Here is an 18,983-nt window from a genome sequence, read left to right as displayed (position 1 = left end):
CTAAAATTGGGGCACACCAGTAAATGCAGAAACAGCTAGAAATTAGGATGCATTTAAACAATATGCCCAAGTGCGAGATACAGCCGACTAATAGTCTACCCAGATGCAAGATATGGTTGACTAGCACAATACAGCACGGTGCAAGATATGGCGGACTAACGCAATTTACCTAGATGCGAGATATGGCTGAATAGCACAATCTACCTAGATGTGAGATATGGTTCACTAACACAATATGGCAAGGTGCAAGATACGGCTAAGTAAGACAGTTGGTCTAGGAGCTGGAAATGGCTAACATGCAAACGTGCTGCAGATTACAAGCTTGTAGGTATTAAGATAGGTTGGACAGTTTAATGGGGAGCAGTAATGGCTGGTCCCCTGTCCGGACCTTGCTTACCTTGTCAGTCGCTGCTGGTTGACGGCTGCACTGCAAGGTCCACTGGCGAACACAATCTGGAGCTGCTTCTGCAGGAGCTGCACTTTGCCTCAGGGTCCTAAACCAAAGGGGCTGCAACTGACAGGGGCTGTTGTGGAAGAGTCTCTCAAATGAGCCAAAGGCCCAATCAGGGTATGGGGCAGGCTAGGAGGCAGGCACGGGGTGGGGGGAAACAAGGAAGCGGTCTCCGGAAGAGGGAGGAACTGTGATAGGGCAGCGATGGGCAAAAGGTTAACTAAATCAGTTCAGCTATTGGCCTTTCAACAGTCAACACGAGCACAGAGCTAAAAAAAAAAAAATGGATTTCAAATACAATATTCACTTTACATGGGCTGATCCATCGTGGAACAATTTCTCTGAAATGTGACGCCCGTGGCCTTAGCTCTGACCACGTGGGCACGAATCCTCTCAGGGACTTGTTTGCCCGTGGACGTGTAGACCCCCGAAATGGCCTGAACTATTCAATAGCGATGGAAGCCTTGGAAGCCTGAGAGCCAGGGGAGGAACCTCCAAAAGTGACAAACAATGCCTCGGACAGCCTGAAGATTTCGTCCGAGAGAGGTAAAACTTGAGGACCGCCTTGAGGTCCAAGGAATGGAGGGCCCCCTCTGCCTCCGATTGCGGGTTCAGGAAGAACACTGGGAAGCAGATCTATTGATTCAGATGAAATGGAGAGACCACCTTGGGCAAGTTGTGAAACGGGGTGAAGGGCTCACAAGAAGAGAGCACCTGCAGCTCACTGACCCACTGAGGTGAGAGCTACCAGTAGAACTGTTTTTTTTTGGTGTTACCAGCCGAATGTCCACAGAGGCCATCAGCTCAAAAGGTTTGCACTGCACAGCTGCAAGAACCACATTGAGGTCCCAGACCGGATGCAACCTAGGAACAAGCTTAGAACAAGCTTAGACAACCCCTTCAGGTGGGCCTTAACTACTGGGTTCGCTGTTGAAAAAACATGCTCAAGGGAATTCTTGTAAGTCCTGATGGCCGCCAAATAAGCGTGGCCAGTATCCACCTGAACTCCTGAACGAGCCGGGTGTGCCGAAAAAGCCAGTCATCCAGAGGACAGGTGACAGGGTGCATACCCATGTCAGAACCTAGTCCATTTTACTCCTCTATTGGGACTGGGTAGAGGACCTCCTCACCTGTTGAATGATGAACCAATTGTCATCCGAAAATTGAGCACGCTGAAGGTCAGGAACCAGGCCACCAGTGCCAGCCTGGCCTGGATGTTCCACCGCCCGCCCTGCTGCGTCAGGAAGCCCCTGTTGGGGATCAAAAAGAGAACAGGGGCATGGGAGCACAACTGCACCAGATCCGAAAACCAGGCTCTCGAAGGCCAGTGGGGGGCAATTAGGTTGAGGCTGCAGTCCACCGAAAACCAGAACTTGGAGGGTTCACTGGAGCAGAGGGGGAAGCGGGAACACATAACACCTGCGGCCGTGCCAACAGATCGAGAAAGGCATTTCCAAGAGACCCCTGATCCTGTCCCACCCATGAAACAAACTGGGGGCACTTGGAATTCAGAGGATATGCAAACAGGTCCGCAAACTCCCAACAATGCAACAGGGGCAACAAGGAGTCGGTTTACAACTCCCACTCGTAGGTGTTGAATCCCAAGTGGCTCAGCTGGTCCGCTTATGCATTGTTGTCCCGAGGGAGGTAAACAGCTGAAATCCAAACCCCCTCCGTCAGGGCCGATTCCCAGATCGCTACCGCCTCCATGGGAGCCGGTAGCCTTGATGGGCTCAGGTCTTCCCCCGGAGCACACAGAAGAGCCACTGTGCCCCTCGCTGTGGGAGCTGGTAGCTTTAGAGGCCCGCCAGAACCTGAATCTGAGGAACCCTTGACTGTGGGAACCCCCGGGAAGGAGTTGCTGCGCTTAGGAGCTGTGCTCAACAGAGGGCCTACCTTGTCTTGACTAGAGGTCCTGGAGACAAAGTCTTTAAGGTGCGCAGGAGGAGAAGTGTGGAATATCTCCCTCAAACGCGACAACCGATTTTCCAATACCCTGTGACCAAGAGCACTTCAGGCCACATACGCATCCCAGCAGTGGTGGGGCCCCAGGCACCCAAGACAGAGCGCATGAGGGTCCAAGGCCGGGAAAGAGCGGTTGCACGAAGCACATCTTGGGAATACTCCTGCAGCCGACATGTAGCCGACATGCACCAGGGGAGGTGAGGCACTGAAGGGAGGTTATTAAGATTGAACAAAGAAAGAAAAGGAGCAAGCGGAAATCTAAAATGTCTCCCCACTGGCTGGCAGGGCTGACACCGTTCATGCAGAAAAAGGGTGAGGTGCTGGAGGACGGGGCCTTAGCGCGGTGTTGCCATGCCCAAGGTCACGCTCCTGCATGCTGTTCTAAATTTAAAGGGGGGGGGGTGGGCTCAATTTTTCGCTGCCAAAGGTTCCGGTACCATCCCAATGATGGGGGCTGTCCAAAACGATGGAGGAAAGGGGACAGGAAGTATGAGTACTGATGCTCGCAAAAGTCAGCTCAGCAAACAACCACGTAGCAGACATTGCGAACCTCATCACCACGTATGACTTGGACGCCATCTTCATTACTGAGACCATGGTGACATCCACTTTAACCCCCATTCTAGATGTCCTTAACCCCATCGCTAAAGAATTCTACAATGGGACAGTTCAAACAAGATCGCCAGAGGCCTTGCCATCATTCAACAAAGCATCCTGGCTATTTTGACAAATCGAGGGAATTCGCCCCTTCTCCCCAAGGTGGAGACTCCCCCTTTGAGGCTAGGGAGGTGACCTGGCTGTGCAAGACCCTCCCTAGGGGTCTGGGCAAGTGGGACCTCACTGGGAGACACTACCCCAATTAGGGGACAAAGACTCCTGTTCCTCTAACTCCCTAACCCCTCTCCCATGATAGCATACTTGGAACTGCCTGAGATACTAGTAACGCAAGCGGGAGACGGGGCCAATGAGAGTGGAGGAGCCCACGAAATTCAGAATGATTCTGAACTAAAGTATCAGATGCTGGGAAGAGAGCGTACTGAATCACTGAGAAACCAAGGGTCTGAGAACCTGAAACCAGTTGGTGTGACCACGAGTAGTTCATGGTGGGCAGAGAGTGTAACGCTCACCTGATTCCCGTAGAGGCGCCGGTCTTGACTGGGCGTATACCGTATCTTCAAAGGTGATGTGTAACACACGGCTGGCTCTTTGGGCTGGACCTCTGTGCACTGTATGTCTGGCTCGAAGGGTAAGATGTCTGCAGATAGAAAATGTGGTATTAATGAACTGGGTTATTGAAGGTCTCTCTCTTCTTCCCTTTCTCTTCTCCTGTAGAACCCCAAAGGTTAACGCTCTCACCTTAGGTAAGTGAACGCCGTGCTCTCCATCTGCCTCGAGGCAGGGTGCTGTAACCAGTTTCTTCACTGGATAAGGGGAGCAGGCCTCTTGACTTCAGAGGACTGCTGTCCGTCGTTTACTGCACGAACGGTAAGTTTCGAGTAATTCTAATGTCTTTAAAGTCTTTAGTAATGATGTCTCTTGTTTTGCAGGGTTCCGGCGATGGCGGATGGCGGGCTGAAGTGAGTTGCAGATGGAGCCCGTGGGATGAATAGAAGCGCCTGGAAGCACGTAACTAAGCGCTTGTTGCCTGCTTCACGATGCGCTCTAACTGTCTTTTTATTTTGCAGGTACATGTTCGGGGCGGCTGCAGGGTGCCGGAATACCCACTGGGTTAGATGTGGAAAGGAGTAATGGCACGTGAGTATTAAAGTTCCCCAATGTCTTTAAACGCACCTTGTTTTGTCTTTCAGATGCGGGATGCAGCGCCGAAGGCCTCCGGAGCGTGCGAAGAGTTGGTAAGCTTTTGTCTTTCAGATGCCGGAATGCAGTGTGAAGACCTCCGGAGCGTACGAAGAGTAGGTAAGCCTTTGTCTTTCAGATGCCGGAATGCAGCGCGAGGCGTTGGTGACAGCCGATGGACCAGGTAAGTGAAGAGCTGTCACTGAAGACCGTAATGCTAACCTGTTCTTTCTTGTCTTTATAGGTGTTGCTGAAGACTGGATTCAGGATGGTAAGCCTTTTTCCTTAGGCCCAGGATCCGATGCAGAAGACACAATGAGCGTTCTGCTGCAGAGGATGCAGAATAACGCAAAGCAAGATTCATCCATCGGGTGTGGTTTAAATAGCCTCCTGTAGTGCTTAGGTCCCTCCTTCCACAGCCACGCCTAGGTAAGAAAAGAGTTCCTGCTTTCCAGAAAAGTTCCAGTGTTCTGAATCTAGGGAGTGGCTCCTGCCCCACCCAACAGGAAAAGTAGTTCCAAACAGAAGAGGATCAGAGACTCAACTGGCAGGCAAGTAAGCAGCATGGTCTGCTGAAGGTAAGTCCACCCAAGCATTATGAGCCCGGCGCTTCCAGCGCTGGGACTGGGCATATTTATGAGCCTGGTGCCACTGGCGCCAGGACTGGGTCCAAAAGGTCCCAATTGGGACTGGTTGGCACTCGGAACCTGGGTTATGGATCTGCTTCCAAGGGAGTTGGGAAAACCCTGACCTTTTGGAAGCAGAGATCATGACAGTACCCCCCCTCAAGGCCCCTCCCAAACCGGGCTTCTCCGGGGGTTTTGGCTTGTCAGGAAATGTTCGGTGAAATCTTTTGATTAGGCGAGGAGCGTGGACATATTCAGCAGGTTCCCAGGATCTCTCTTGGGGGCCGTAGCCTTTCCAGTCAATTAGGTAGAATAGTTTAGATTTGGAGATCTTGGAGTCCAGAATGCTTTTGACTTCAAACTCGAGTTCTCCATCAACTAGGATAGGTTTTGGAGATTTGGTTAGGCGGGTTTGAGGTTGCACGGGTTTTAATAGAGAGACGTGGAAGACCGGATGTATCTTCATGTGCGGGGGCAAGTCCAACTTGACCGCTACTGGGTTTACTATGGTAGTGATGGAATAGGGACCAAGGTATCTTGGGTTGAATGTGCGTGGCCCTTTTAGAGGTAGATATTTGGTGGATAACCAGACTTGATCCCCTACTTGATATTGAGGGGCTGCCTTCCGATGTTGATCTGCTCCTTTCTTGTATTGTTCTTTAGCCCTTTGAAGGTGAGAAACAGCTTCCTTAAAGGCTTGGGTGATTGTAGAATGCAGGTAGTCTACTGCTGGTGTTTCAAGATCTTGGAGGGGATCCAACTCCGAGGTTCGAGGGTGACTGCCGTACAAAAGAAAAAACGGGGTTTTCCCAGTTCCCGAATGGACAGAGTTATTGTAGGCATATTCGGCTATCCAAAGGATGTCTTTCCAAGTTTTTTCAGTTTGTTGCAGCATGCAGCGTAAATACTGTTCCAGAGTTTGATTGGTCCTCTCGGTTTGTCCGTCGGTCTGAGGGTGGTGACTGGTCGATAGTCTCACATCAATTTGAGCCGACCGACAGCAACTTCGCCAAAAATGAGAAATAAATTGACTACCTCGATCCGAAATTAGAACCGAAGGAAAACCGTGCAGTCGGACGATGTTTTCGAGAAATTCTCGGGCCAGAGTTGCTGCTGTTGGCAAGCCTTTGAGCGGAATGAAATGCGCCATCTTGGAGAATAAGTCCACGATTACTAGAATCGTATTGTATCCGGAGCATGGAGGTAGATCGGTGATGAAGTCCATAGAAAGCGTATGCCAAGGGCGAGGTGGGATGTCAATAGGGCGTAAGAGGCCTGCTGGTCTTTCCTTTTGACTCTTGTTTTGGGCGCATACTCCACAGGACATTATAAAGTCTCTGATATCTTTTTTCCAAGACGGCCACCAGAAGTAGCGCTTGATCTTTTCTGAGGTCTTGGCCATACCGGGATGTCCTTCCATTAAAGAATCGTGATAACAAGAGATTACTTTTTTCTGTAAATCTGTGCTGGGTAGGTATAATCGTTCTTGGAAATACAATAAGTTGTCCTTTACTGCAAAGTCCTTTCCCTGAAGATGCCAATTCTGTATGTCTGCTGGAGTTACAAGTTGCCTGGCTTTATCCTTAACTTCCTCTATGGATTCTGTGGCGATTACACCCAGAATTCTTTGTTCGGGAATGATTGGTACAGGTTTAGGGTTGATCAAGTGTTCTTCCACTCCCATCCGAGAAAGGGCTTCAGCTTTACCGTTTTTTGTACCAGATCGATAGGTAATTATGAAGTCAAACTCGGCAAAGAATAATGCCCAACGGAGTTGTCTAGAGGATTGGGCTTTTGCGGTTTTCAAATATTGCAGGTTTCGGTGATCCGTAATCACAGTAACGGTGTGTCGGGCCCCCAGCAGATAATGCCGCCAAGCCTTAAAGGCAGACTTGATAGCCAGAAGTTCCTTGTCAGTAATCGTGTAATTGATTTCAGGAGGCGAGAATTTGCGGGACCAAAATGCCACGGGATGCAACTGATTGGTTACCGGGTCCTTTTGTGATAGAACTGCCCCCATGGCAAGGCTTGAAGCATCAGTTTCCACGATGTAGGGGAGTTCGGGGCGAGGGTGTTTTAAGATTGGTGCAGAGATAAATTTAGTCTTCAAATCCTGGAAAGCTTGTTCCGCCTCGGTAGACCATTCAAAACGTTTGTTTTTCTTTAACAAGGCAGTGATGGGCTGGACTATTCGAGAGAATTCGGGGATAAACCTGCGGTAAAAGTTAGCAAAGCCTAACATGCTTTGCACACCTTTTACGGAGGATGGTGATGGCCATTTGAGAACTGCATCGACCTTCTTTGAATCCATACGCACTCCGCCAGGTGATAATATGAATCCCAAGAATTCAACTTCAGTCACGTTGAAAACACATTTTTCCAATTTAGCGAAAAGTTTGTGTTGACGCAATCTTTCGAGGACCATTTTCACGTGTTTCCGATGTTCAGATTCCGATGAAGAATAAACGAGGATGTCGTCAATGTAAACAACAATGCACACATCTATGAGCTCTCTGAGGACATCGTTAATAAAATATTGAAAGGCGGCCGGGGCATTACAAAGTCCGAAGGGCATGACCTGATATTCAAATAGCCCATACTTGGTGCGGAAGGCCGTCTTCCATTCATCGCCCTCTTTTACTCGTACCATCCACCGTAGTAATGACGTCCTTTACAGCCTTGGGACAAAGAGTTAGATTCATCCTCAAAACCATTTCATGATCCACATAATTGCCGATGGCACCGCTGTCGATGTAAGCTTCAATTGCATGTAATCGATCCGGATTATCAGGGCTAATGAGGACCATAGGTATCACGAAATGCGAGGTCACGGAACTGGTTTTCACGCTCGGCAAGAGGACCTCTATTCTTGTCGGGCGAGGTCGTTTCCCTGCTCAGAGTTTGTAACTTTGGTAACTGCAGCTCCTACTGCCTTCTTGGCAGGTTTCACCGGACAGTCTCGAAGAAAGTGCCCTGAGTTTCCGCAATAGAGGCATAATTGCAACTGTTTTCTCCTTTCCCGCTCCTTTTGTGTTAGAGGACCTTTCAGACCCCCTATTTGCATGGGTTCCCCGGAGTCTACTCCTTTGGAAGGAGTTGGCGGTTTGGAAAATACTCGAGCATCAAACTTGGAACGATCGGCCTTCCTGTTCTGCAGTCTGTGATCTATTTGAACGACTAAGTCTATATAGTCCGAACAATCTTGTGGGGGATTCACTACTTGGGCTAACACATCTTTGAGCTCTCCGCGTAGACCTCTATAAAACAGCGTAATCCTTTTGTCCTCAGGCCAGTGAGTTTCCACTATCAGTCTGTTGAAAGACGCAATATAAGCCAAAAGGTCTTGATTACCTTGTCGCAACGAAAGAAGCTCATTGTCCAAGGCCTGCCCCTGTGAATGTCTTGCGAACAGTTTTTCCATACTGAACTGAAAAGCTTGAAAATCATGGAGGACCGGATCATCTTGATTTACTAGAGGGATCGACCAGTCTGCCGCATTGCCACTAAGGTACGAAAGCACGAAAGCTACTTTAGCTTGATCAGTTGGAAAGGCTGCTGGCCGGCATAAGAAATGCAACCGACACTGATTAATAAATACTGCAAACCTCTTTGGGTCACCAGAAAATCGTTCGGGCGGAGCCAGAGGTACATTCCCAGGTAGGTTGATCTGCACTGGATTCATAGAGGATGTAGAAGGAAGATTTCCCCCAGATGCGGGTAACGGGGTCTGTCCGGCTTGTGACTGTAGCAATTGTCTAGCGAGATCATCTGTTCGCTCCTTGGAAATAATCAGTTCCCTTCTTAGAGCGTTCGTTTCCTGACGGGCTGCATGCACTTCTGCCCTTAGTTCCCCAAGTAACTGGGCTAGCTGGTCGGTATCCGAGGTTTCCATAGCGCCTGGACGGGAGTTTTGTGGTAGGCTTTGCGTTCTGTAACGCTCACCTGATTCCCGTAGAGGCGCCGGTCTTGACTGGGCGTATACCGTATCTTCAAAGGTGATGTGTAACACACGGCTGGCTCTTTGGGCTGGACCTCTGTGCACTGTATGTCTGGCTCGAAGGGTAAGATGTCTGCAGATAGAAAATGTGGGATTAATGAACTGGGTTATTGAATGTCTCTCTCTTCTTCCCTTTCTCTTCTCCTGTAGAACCCCAAAGGTTAACGCTCTCACCTTAGGTAAGTGAACGCCGTGCTCTCCATCTGCCTCGAGGCAGGGTGCTGTAACCAGTTTCTTCACTGGATAAGGGGAGCAGGCCTCTTGACTTCAGAGGACTGCTGTCCGTCGTTTACTGCACGAACAGTAAGTTTCGAGTAATTCTAATGTCTTTAAAGTCTTTAGTAATGATGTCTCTTGTTTTGCAGGGTTCCGGCGAAGGCGGATGGCGGGCTGAAGTGAGTTGCAGATGGAGCCCGTGGGATGAATAGAAGCGCCTGGAAGCACGTAAGTAAGCGCTTGTTGCCTGCTTCACGATGCGCTCTAACTGTCTTTTTATTTTGCAGGTACATGTTCGGGGCGGCTGCAGGGTGCCGGAATACCCACTGGGTAAGATGTGGAAAGGAGTAATGGCACGTGAGTATTAAAGTTCCCCAATGTCTTTAAACGCACCTTGTTTTGTCTTTCAGATGCGGGATGCAGCGCCGAAGGCCTCCGGAGCGTGCGAAGAGTTGGTAAGCTTTTGTCTTTCAGATGCCGGAATGCAGTGTGAAGACCTCCGGAGCGCACGAAGAGTAGGTAAGCCTTTGTCTTTCAGATGCCGGAATGCAGCGCGAGGCGTTGGTGACAGCCGATGGACCAGGTAAGTGAAGAGCTGTCACTGAAGACTGTAATGCTAACCTGTTCTTTCTTGTCTTTATAGGTGTTGCTGAAGACTGGATTCAGGATGGTAAGCCTTTTTCCTTAGGCCCAGGATCAGATGCAGAAGACACGATGAGCGTTCTGCTGCTGAGGATGCAGAATAACGCAAAGCAAGATTCATCCATCGGGTGTGGTTTAAATAGCCTCCTGTAGTGCTTAGGTCCCTCCTTCCACAGCCACGCCTAGGTAAGAAAAGAGTTCCTGCTTTCCAGAAGAGTTCCAGTGTTCTGAATCTAGGGAGTGGCTCCTGCCCCACCCAACAGGAAAAGTAGTTCCAAACAGAAGAGGATCAGAGACTCAACTGGCAGGCAAGTAAGCAGCATGGTCTGCTGCAGGTAAGTCCACCCAAGCATTATGAGCCCGGCGCTTCCAGCGCTGGGACTGGGCATATTTATGAGCCTGGTGCCACTGGCGCCAGGACTGGGTCCAAAAGGTCCCAATTGGGACTGGTTGGCACTCGGAACCTGGGTTATGGATCTGCTTCCAAGGGAGTTGGGAAAACCCTGACCTTTTGGAAGCAGAGATCATGACAGAGAGCCCAACCAACTATACTGACACCTGTGAAGTTATTGACAATGGTACCGGGTACCAGGACTCAACTCACAGGAAAGGTAATATCCCCTAACTCATCACCACAATACACCCCCTTCCATCACAGCTCTCCAATCCTGCTCAACTGGCAAGAACATCTTTCAATCTCCTTTGACACTAGTCACACCAAAGCAGTCAAGCAAACCCATCGGAAATACAGGAGACATGGCTTCAGATAATTCAAGAACTTCCCAGTGGAGGCCATCACGGATAATCTCCACCTCCCCTGAGCTGATCTACCTCTGACGAACAAGGGCTGTGGCTCACTTCTCCAAGAACTCACCACCACCCTCACAACCAACATCAACCGCCATTCCGAGTGAAATAACACACCCTCAAGCCTAAACCCTCAACACCCTAGTACACTCAAGAACTGAACTCCATCAAATCAACCACAAGAAAACCGTACAACGTTCTTTCGTCGCCAGATTTTTCAAAGCCTACCACTTCAACATGGGGGGTGGGAAAGGGAAGATAAGGGTTTGGGGGGTTAGGGAATAGGTCAAATAGGTGGTGAGAGGTGGTTTGGGTGGACCCCCCAAAATAAATAAAAAATAAAAACATTCTATGAACATTTCCACGTTGAAATGCCAGGCTTTGAAAATTCCGGCTATGAAATGACATGGAACTGCGACAAAAATGTAAGACTTGGTGTAAAATCCAGCAGCACATCTGACCTCACTCTGCTCGAGGAAATCCAGGCAATGCGCAGACCACTGCCAAGACCAACTACACCAAAACAACATAGCCAAGGCCATCAAGCACTGCATCAATCGAAAAATCCACCACCATCAACCTTTTCTTTATCAACAAGATCAGCATGATCCAGTAACAAAGACACCAACGCTACAACTGAAAGCACACTACACATCCTATCTCGCAATACCACAACTACCTAGACAACTTTCAAGGGACTTGCTATGAAAGACCTCACTTCCACCCTAGCATCTCTTGATGCCACAATCGTACCCAGATGACATTCTCCCTGCCTCCCACTCAAGGCCCTTCCGACTGAAGCACTCCTTTACCTCTTAATCATTAACAGCTCCCTTACACAAGGCACCTTCCCATTGACCCACAAGACTGAACAAGTCTTCCTGCGTCTCAAGAAACCAACCCTGATGACCTCAGCAACTATTGCCCCATCAACCATCTTCCCTTCCTATGTAGCAACCTTCAGAAAGCAGTGGCAACGCAACTCTTCCAACACATCAAAGCCAACAACCTCCTTTAGTCCTACCAATTTGGCCTCAGACCTAGATGCAGCACAGAAATGGCTACATTCAAGGTGATCGGAGATGCTCTTAAAATCCTAGATAGTCATCCTTGCCTCCTGGTTCTGCTTGACCTCTAAGCAGCTTTCGACACAGTACACCACCAGACACTCGCCGACAATCTACATCGTTGCGCTGGGATCAGCAAGATCATCCTCATCTGGTTCAAATCCTACTTTTCAACTCACCACCAGTTTGTACAAATGGATTCCTCCAGATCACAAACTCTATCCCACACCTGTGGAGTCCCACAAGGATTCACACTCTCCCCTGTGATCTTCAATCTTTACATGAACGACTCAGATCCCTCCTCGCTCCACACAATATCCACAAAAAATACGCAGACACGCAGGTCTACCTCAAGATATCCTCCATCAAAGACATCCAAAGGCTCAAGGCCTGCCTCACATTGAGCCAGTCATGGATCTTCATTGCTTACCTGCATCTCAAACCGTCCAAGACTGAATTCCTACTGAACCAAGAACACCCCGACATCCAGAACAGGCTCACTGCTATGAACCTCGAGGGCTTTCTACCCTAGATTGCCATCTGCACCAAATCCCTTGAGTTTGACATCGACAGACACCTTCCTTTCAAACAGAAATAGTAAGGAAGAAACAAATAACTTTCTCTCCTGCAGAAAATAAAGCTCTTCATCCCAGAAAACTATGTTGTCTAAGCCTTGTTCCTCTCCCAACTGGATGGTGGATATGCCTTTTTGGAAGGCCCTCCGGCAACTACCCTGCCACCCCTCAGATATGCCTTGCATGCTGCAGGACGACTCATCAAAAGATATCAGATTGTTTCTCATTGACCTGCCCTGGCTCCTGCTGAAAGGCTGTATTATCAGATTCTGCTGCAACATGTACAAGGCATTCACCCTGAAGCTCCCAAGGTACCTCACTGAGAAACCCAGCATCTCTGGAGACCTATTTCCACCAAAAGTAAGAACATGTGCATGTTTGATTGCTGCGATTGCAGGAAGGAAAGAACCAGAAGACTGGCTTTCTCGGTCTACAGCCCAAGACTCTGGAACCTCCTCCCTGTCACCATTAGACTCGCCCCCTCACTTCTACAGTTCAGGAAGGAGCTGAAGACCCTCCTTTTCATGAGATGGTTCCACCTTAACATTTAGGTCTACTCACTCCACCTGAAACTGATCTGCTTACCACCATTTCCTCCCCTGGTTCCTTATAGATCCCTTGCTGCCAAATTTCCCACCCTCTCTTCCCCAGTTCACTCTTGTTTCGCTGCTTCCCTCCCAGTGTTCTTCCCTCTATGATTGTAAAGTGTTCCATTGCTTCCTGAAAATAGGTTCATGTTCAATAAATAACTATAATGGAGAACATCCAACACAATAGAGAGAAGGGATCTTACCTTTGGTAGACTAATAGGAGTCCTAGGTTTAGTCCTTGGATTTTTAATTAATTGCCTTTGATCCATTGGAAGTAAATGATATTTCATGGCCTCAATAAGGTAATCTTTACACGTGTTATTGTTCTTTATTAAAGCTTCTTCTTCAACAGTCTGAAAAGGCAAAAAGGGAAATCAAGTATTTAACAATAGTAAAAATACGACTGAATCGGATCATAGTTTGAGCTGTATACCCAAGTGCTTGTCATCTATCATTCAGATCCTCTCTTACAGGGATCCCATAGGGACGAAAATATTTTATTTTGCTTTAATATGTAATCTGAAATGCGTTTTCGTTGACTATCATTGAAATGTGAAGGTTAGAGAGCAAATGTTATATTACATGCATGAAAATGGTTAGTGGGCTAGTTAGTAGTAGTTCTTGATTACATTTTATGTGTGACAATTCATATTGAGCAGAGATCATAAAACAACCGACTGTACAAGGAGTTAAAAATGAAGGTTAGGCTCAACATAACCAATATAGCAAGCAAGAGATATATACAACAATAATGCAATAGCTAAATTAAGGTTGTCAAAATCGGTCAACCTGAGACAACATATATAGGGAGTATATTGATAAGTAGTTCAATAATATTATCTTTTAAATGATACAAATACACACACCATGAACACAAACAAGGGAAGGACACAAATAGGGAAGGGGACAAGTTAATTAAAGTGGAAACAAAGCATATACAGTTAAATAAAAAGTACCTGGACAAATAAAAATATTTTCGAACCAGGATCAGATCAAGTGCAATGTGCATTATAACATGATAATTAATAAATGCCATTTAATTTTATGTTTTGCTAGCAGAAAAGGTGTATTAGCAACATTTTTTCTACACTAGGATGGCAATTTGACTATTATTTCGAGTTAGTGGTTACCAACCACGTAGAAAATATAATAAAAAGATAATATATAAAGAGGGAGTTACTGTCATTTACATTGAGGGAAAGACTACCTAGTAAAATATTACAAAAAAATAAAGGAATAATCACTTTGAAAATGCGTTTGTGATATTGCCATACTGGTACCCAAAATTCATTAATATATACATAATCTCCATCATTTGTTACATTTGATTTGGATAGCATCCAAGGAGCTAAATAAACTGTGCTTAAAGAAAACAAAGTGGGATCTAAGCTATTAAAGTCAGACACACTGCAGTTTGGGATAGTTACAAGATAGCGCAATTTATATTTATCTGCATTAAGTATGTTTTCCGTAAAAGAAATTGCGTTATCACTACAAGCATTTATCAGGATACTAAACAGAATATATTCAGATATTGACTTAGAGATTTTAAGATTGAACTTATCAGTTCCCTGAAAAAAGATCACATATATTTGACTGTTATCTAGCCTTTCTCTTCCAGAAATTAGATCTACCATTGACTAAAACTGTTTTATTGTACCATAAATAAGGGGATACCAAATCAGATGACTTGACTTCAGACAGGAATAGAAACTATCTGATATTAGATAGGCAAATAGATTTTGTTATTGTTATTGTTATTTTGCATTTATATAGCGCCTTATATACCATTGGTATGGTCTGAAGGCGCTGGTAGGTTGAACGCCCTTGGGAACCGAAGTTCAGATCAGTAGAGAGAGTCAAAAGGTGCGTGTGAGCACCGGGTATGTGTGCAGCTCGTTCGGGATCCGTGTAATAGCTGCTTCTTAGCGGTAGGTGTGGTGGTCGAGAGATCAGGAGTATGTGTTCGTTCTGGCAGGATTTATCCAGACCGGATGTGGCTGCATCCACTCATCCATTCTATCGACTCCTCCGTTCTATGCGTTCTATCCACTCGTCCGCTCTATCCACTCGTCCACTCTATACAATTATCCGCTCTGTACATTCGACCGGTCTGTACATTTATCTGTTCCAGCGATCTACACACTCTCCGCACTTCCATATTCACCCGATATCCACATTCATGTGCTCTACATACTCATTCGCTCCACATACTCATCTGTTCAACACATTTATCCGGTTTATGCTCATCCGTTCTGGACATTCCTCTGTTTTACATACTCTTGCGTTCTACACGCTTCTCTGTATTTGCGCATTCATCCGCGCTACACGCTCGTCCGTTCTACACATCCAGCTGCTCTACATACTCATCCACTCAACATGTTCATCCAATCTACACATTCACTCGATTTCCATACTCATTCGAACTATATAGGTATTTGTTCTTCCACTCATGCATTCTTCAACTCGGCGCATTCATTTGTTCCACCTGTTTTATCCATTCTAACTAATTCATCCACGCCATTCACTTCGTTCACTCCGCATGCATTCTGTCCATTTCTGGAGTTTAAATCTCTTTACTGTTTCCGTATGATTTACTCTTATTAGCCATTTCACTGCTTTGATCTACTTTATTCGTGATTTTGAATATTTATAGGAGTTACGATAAAAAATATAATACAGACCCATCAGCGAGATAGTGGACAAAAGCTCTTTTTCAACAAATAGCCAAGGGAGGGTCGGTATGATTATCAGGTAGGAACCAATTTTGAGCTTGCTTCAAAACAAATGCCTTATGGTAAGATGGATAGTCTGGAAATCTAACACCACCTTTATCATTCTTCAACTTAGAGCAATTCTTTTCTTCTTTTTGTTGCTCCATAGAAAATTTAGTAATTCATATTTACTGACCTAAAAAAAGATACTGGTAAAGAAACAGAGCATTTGAAGTTATACATATATAACAGGTGATATTTAATGAATCCATGTAAGACCCCATGCTGGAGAAGGAACAAGATACTTACCTGCAGCTCCTGTTGTCCAGCATCGGTTTGCATGGATTCACATGCTCATGAATATTCCCTGTGGTCAGGCTGGGAATCCTCAGTAAAAAGAAAGCAGTTTAGCCTTAAATTGAAACTGCATGTCTCCTCTATAGCCTATTAGTATCCTTTGGGTCATGCTGCCTGAAGAAAATGACACCTTGCTCCTAAGCTCCACCCCTGGTGGCCATCTTCAGATTTGGTATCGCACATAAAGTGGCATATGAACCAAGAAGAGCCAGAGAGGGGAAGGAGCAGTGCTTAATTTGTGGGGGTGGTTGCCAGTGCCCAACACCGGCACTCTTTTTTGGGCACCGGAACTCATGCGGAGCCAGCGCACGTGCCATTGCTTTGTTTGTTCTTCCACTTCGCCTTGCTTCGATTATAAATCATGGGGCCTCATTACGAGTTTGGAGGCGGCCATGATGCTATTAGCACCATGGCCGCCTCCAAACCAGACTCCATTACTGGGTTCCTGCAATGGGGATTTACCGGGTCATTCCGACATTCCTCCTTGCAGGAACCATTCCCCATTCCCATTTGAGCCCCCAGAGGGCTCAATGGGAATGGGGAGGGAGGTAATAATGGGCACATTACCTCCCTCTTCCCCTCGCAGGACCCGGAAAAGACGTCTGGTTTTACCAGACGTCTGGTCCGGGTCCCGCAAATGGAACTCGTAATCAGCGCTCACGGAATGAAGGGTGCCGGTCCCGTACCGGCACCCTTCATTCCGTGAGCGCCAGGGTCGTAATGAGGCCCATTGGGATTTGTCATTCTGATCTCGATCTCTCTCGTGCATGCAGGTTGCAGGCCATGGCTGGCTGGGCCTGGGAGGGGCCAGCAATAGCAATGAACAACAAACTGTTACAAACAGCCAATGAAAACTACCATTCTGTTGTTACTATGCAGTATTTGATACATTCTGTATAGTAACACAGAATGTGCAGTTTTCATTGGCTGTTCATCTGAGCCAGTGAAATTACATGGTGACACGTTGTTGTTGCCACAGGAGGCAGCGCAGAGGCACCTTCATTTCACAAGTTACTGTGAAGGTGTCGAGGCGTGGCGTCGTCGGTCCTGACTTGTGAGAGAGAGAGAGAGCCTGCCCTGCTGCACTGCATGGTGCAGCCTAGTTGCTTCCTGGGGCCCCCTCTGCCTGCTTTTTCATTTGTGCGGGTGCCAGTGTGCGCACCCACCCCCCTCTCCCCCCCATCCCCAGCCTGAGGCCCCGACAGGAGACCAAGTCCCAGCTGGCAAAGCAGGTAAGTCACTTGTTGCTGCGTGCGGTGCAGCCGGAGGCTGTCACAGTCAAGTGATCAGGCAAGGAAGGCCCAGGTCGAGGCCCGGGCAGCGACATGGTCCCCTGGTGGTGTCCTGACTGCCCAGGAGTCAAGACCCCACCAGGGGCCCATCCGGGCCCGGGCCTTTGTCTGTGTAACCTGTGTGCAGTGTGCTGCTGACTGCAGTCAGTGCCAGGCCCAGGCCAATTTCTGTGACCAGGGGCTGCCGCAGACTGAGTCGGATGACTCTGCCGCGGGCGGCCGGGCCCGTGGATTGTGCCCAAAACACTGTTTTTTACTTTTTTCTTTGAAAACCTGACCTTCCGTGGGGCAGGTGGCCGGGGCCCCGCCGCACAGAAGGTGGTTTTAAAAGAAATAACTTATTTTGAGTGGCGGCTGTGGCCCATCACTTCGAAAGTGATGGGTCCCATCTGCCCAAATATACTTTTTTTCTTTTAAAATCTTACCTTCCATGGGGCCGCTGCGCCGCGCACCTATTTTTGTCATCATCAGGCTCAGCATGGCCGTGGCGGTGGTGGCCCCATGGATGGTAGCCTAAGTGATTGAGGCAAGGAAGGACAAAGCCCAGGACCGGGCAGGGCACGGGCGGCAGCTTGGTCCCACTAGTGTCTGTCACAAAAAGAATGAATTGTCGTTTGCAACTTTGGCCACTTTTTCATTGATGCCGAGCCTGACTCGAGACAATTGTATGCCCCAGTCCGACCCTGGATAGCATTCATCTAAGCGAAACTAGAACTGTGAATTTTTGCCTGGGTGTTTCTGTTCTTCCTTTTAATGTTATCGGCCTCAATAGTTCACAAACGAGCTTCAGCAAGGGGACCCGGAACAGTGCACGTATTGGGCCGAAACTGAACTGGCTGCACTTCGCGAGAAAATCCAATGCAAAGAAACTTCTGAAATGCCTTTTCAGGCTTAAAGATACACACATGGAAACTAGAAGGGGATAAACATGGTGCACGTGCCCACTAATCTGTCGTCATAAATAAAAGCACTAGTTGAGTATTCGTGTATAATTCTCAACCGTCTTTTGCTGTCATTTCTTTAAATAATTCCAGCGCATGTTTTATATCCTGATGTGTGGTTTATACACCAGATGTGGCCCCTTAAACTGGGTCCAATGCACTCCGAGCAGGTGCTCCGAATGAGAGCACATGCAATCCTCAGATAGGAATCGTTGGATAGGGAGTTGGCTGTCTGTTACACCCTTCAGTTTAGTGAAGTATGTCAAGAACATGTCAGTGGGAAGGAGGTATCCGAATATGCATTCTCCTCTGGCTCCTGAATATTGGGTGACAAAACATATTTCGTTTTTTAATGTGTGTTAAGGTTGAAAGAGGCCCTAAAGCCGAAGTAGCACAGGCTGTTGATTTCACAACGTCTTGCAGAAATGACTTTTTCCAAGTTATACAACACCATGCTCATGCTTGAAGGAAGGGGGGAGGGGGATGCATTTATGAGATGTGATGACTGATAAGGGCTTGAGAGTAAATTGATTACACAAAACACCTGGATGAGGTGACTGAAGAACGGGCTGAGGGAGGGTGCTCTTCCTGGAGGTAACCGATTAACAGTACTTGGTTACTTTAACAGACTGTCAGATGGGGCAGAAGGGGTAGAGACAAATACAGTGCAACAGTGACTGAAACAGAATGCTTTTTTATTTATTTGCATTTTTAAAGCACTCACACAGCCCGGGGGCATTGAGGCGCAGTTACAGGAGGAGCATGTCTTAGTTGCGTATTTACTACCAGGCTGTGCCAGCAGTTTCTGCAGCGCCAAACATGTGACATGGAGCAGCAGCTTTGTGATGGGCTGGTGGTGGGCCGATCTAGGTAGGTCTAGCACTGAATTGGGGTGGCAGGCGCACCCGCGCTGAGGGCGGCGCCGCGCCCGCCCTGAGGGCGGCGC

General features: G+C 47.6%; 1 protein-coding gene across 4 annotated transcripts in view; it reads right to left on the bottom strand.

The window, feature by feature from the left end:
* KLHL3 (kelch like family member 3) overlaps positions 1-18,983 on the bottom strand; it is a 1,295,653-nt gene that overhangs the window by 499,716 nt on the left and 776,954 nt on the right. For all 4 annotated transcript variants that reach the window (XM_069652631.1, XM_069652632.1, XM_069652633.1 and 1 more), the window contains one exon: positions 12,937-13,086. In XM_069652631.1, the coding sequence (XP_069508732.1) occupies positions 12,937-13,086 (150 nt within the window). The remainder of the gene's footprint in view (positions 1-12,936; positions 13,087-18,983) is intronic.

The sequence above is a fragment of the Ambystoma mexicanum genome, chromosome 3p, assembly GCF_040938575.1.
Source record: "Ambystoma mexicanum isolate Mex_15411 chromosome 3p, UKY_AmexF1_1, whole genome shotgun sequence".
NCBI lineage: Eukaryota > Metazoa > Chordata > Amphibia > Caudata > Ambystomatidae > Ambystoma > Ambystoma mexicanum.
This window is presented reverse-complemented; position numbering and strand designations above follow the sequence as displayed.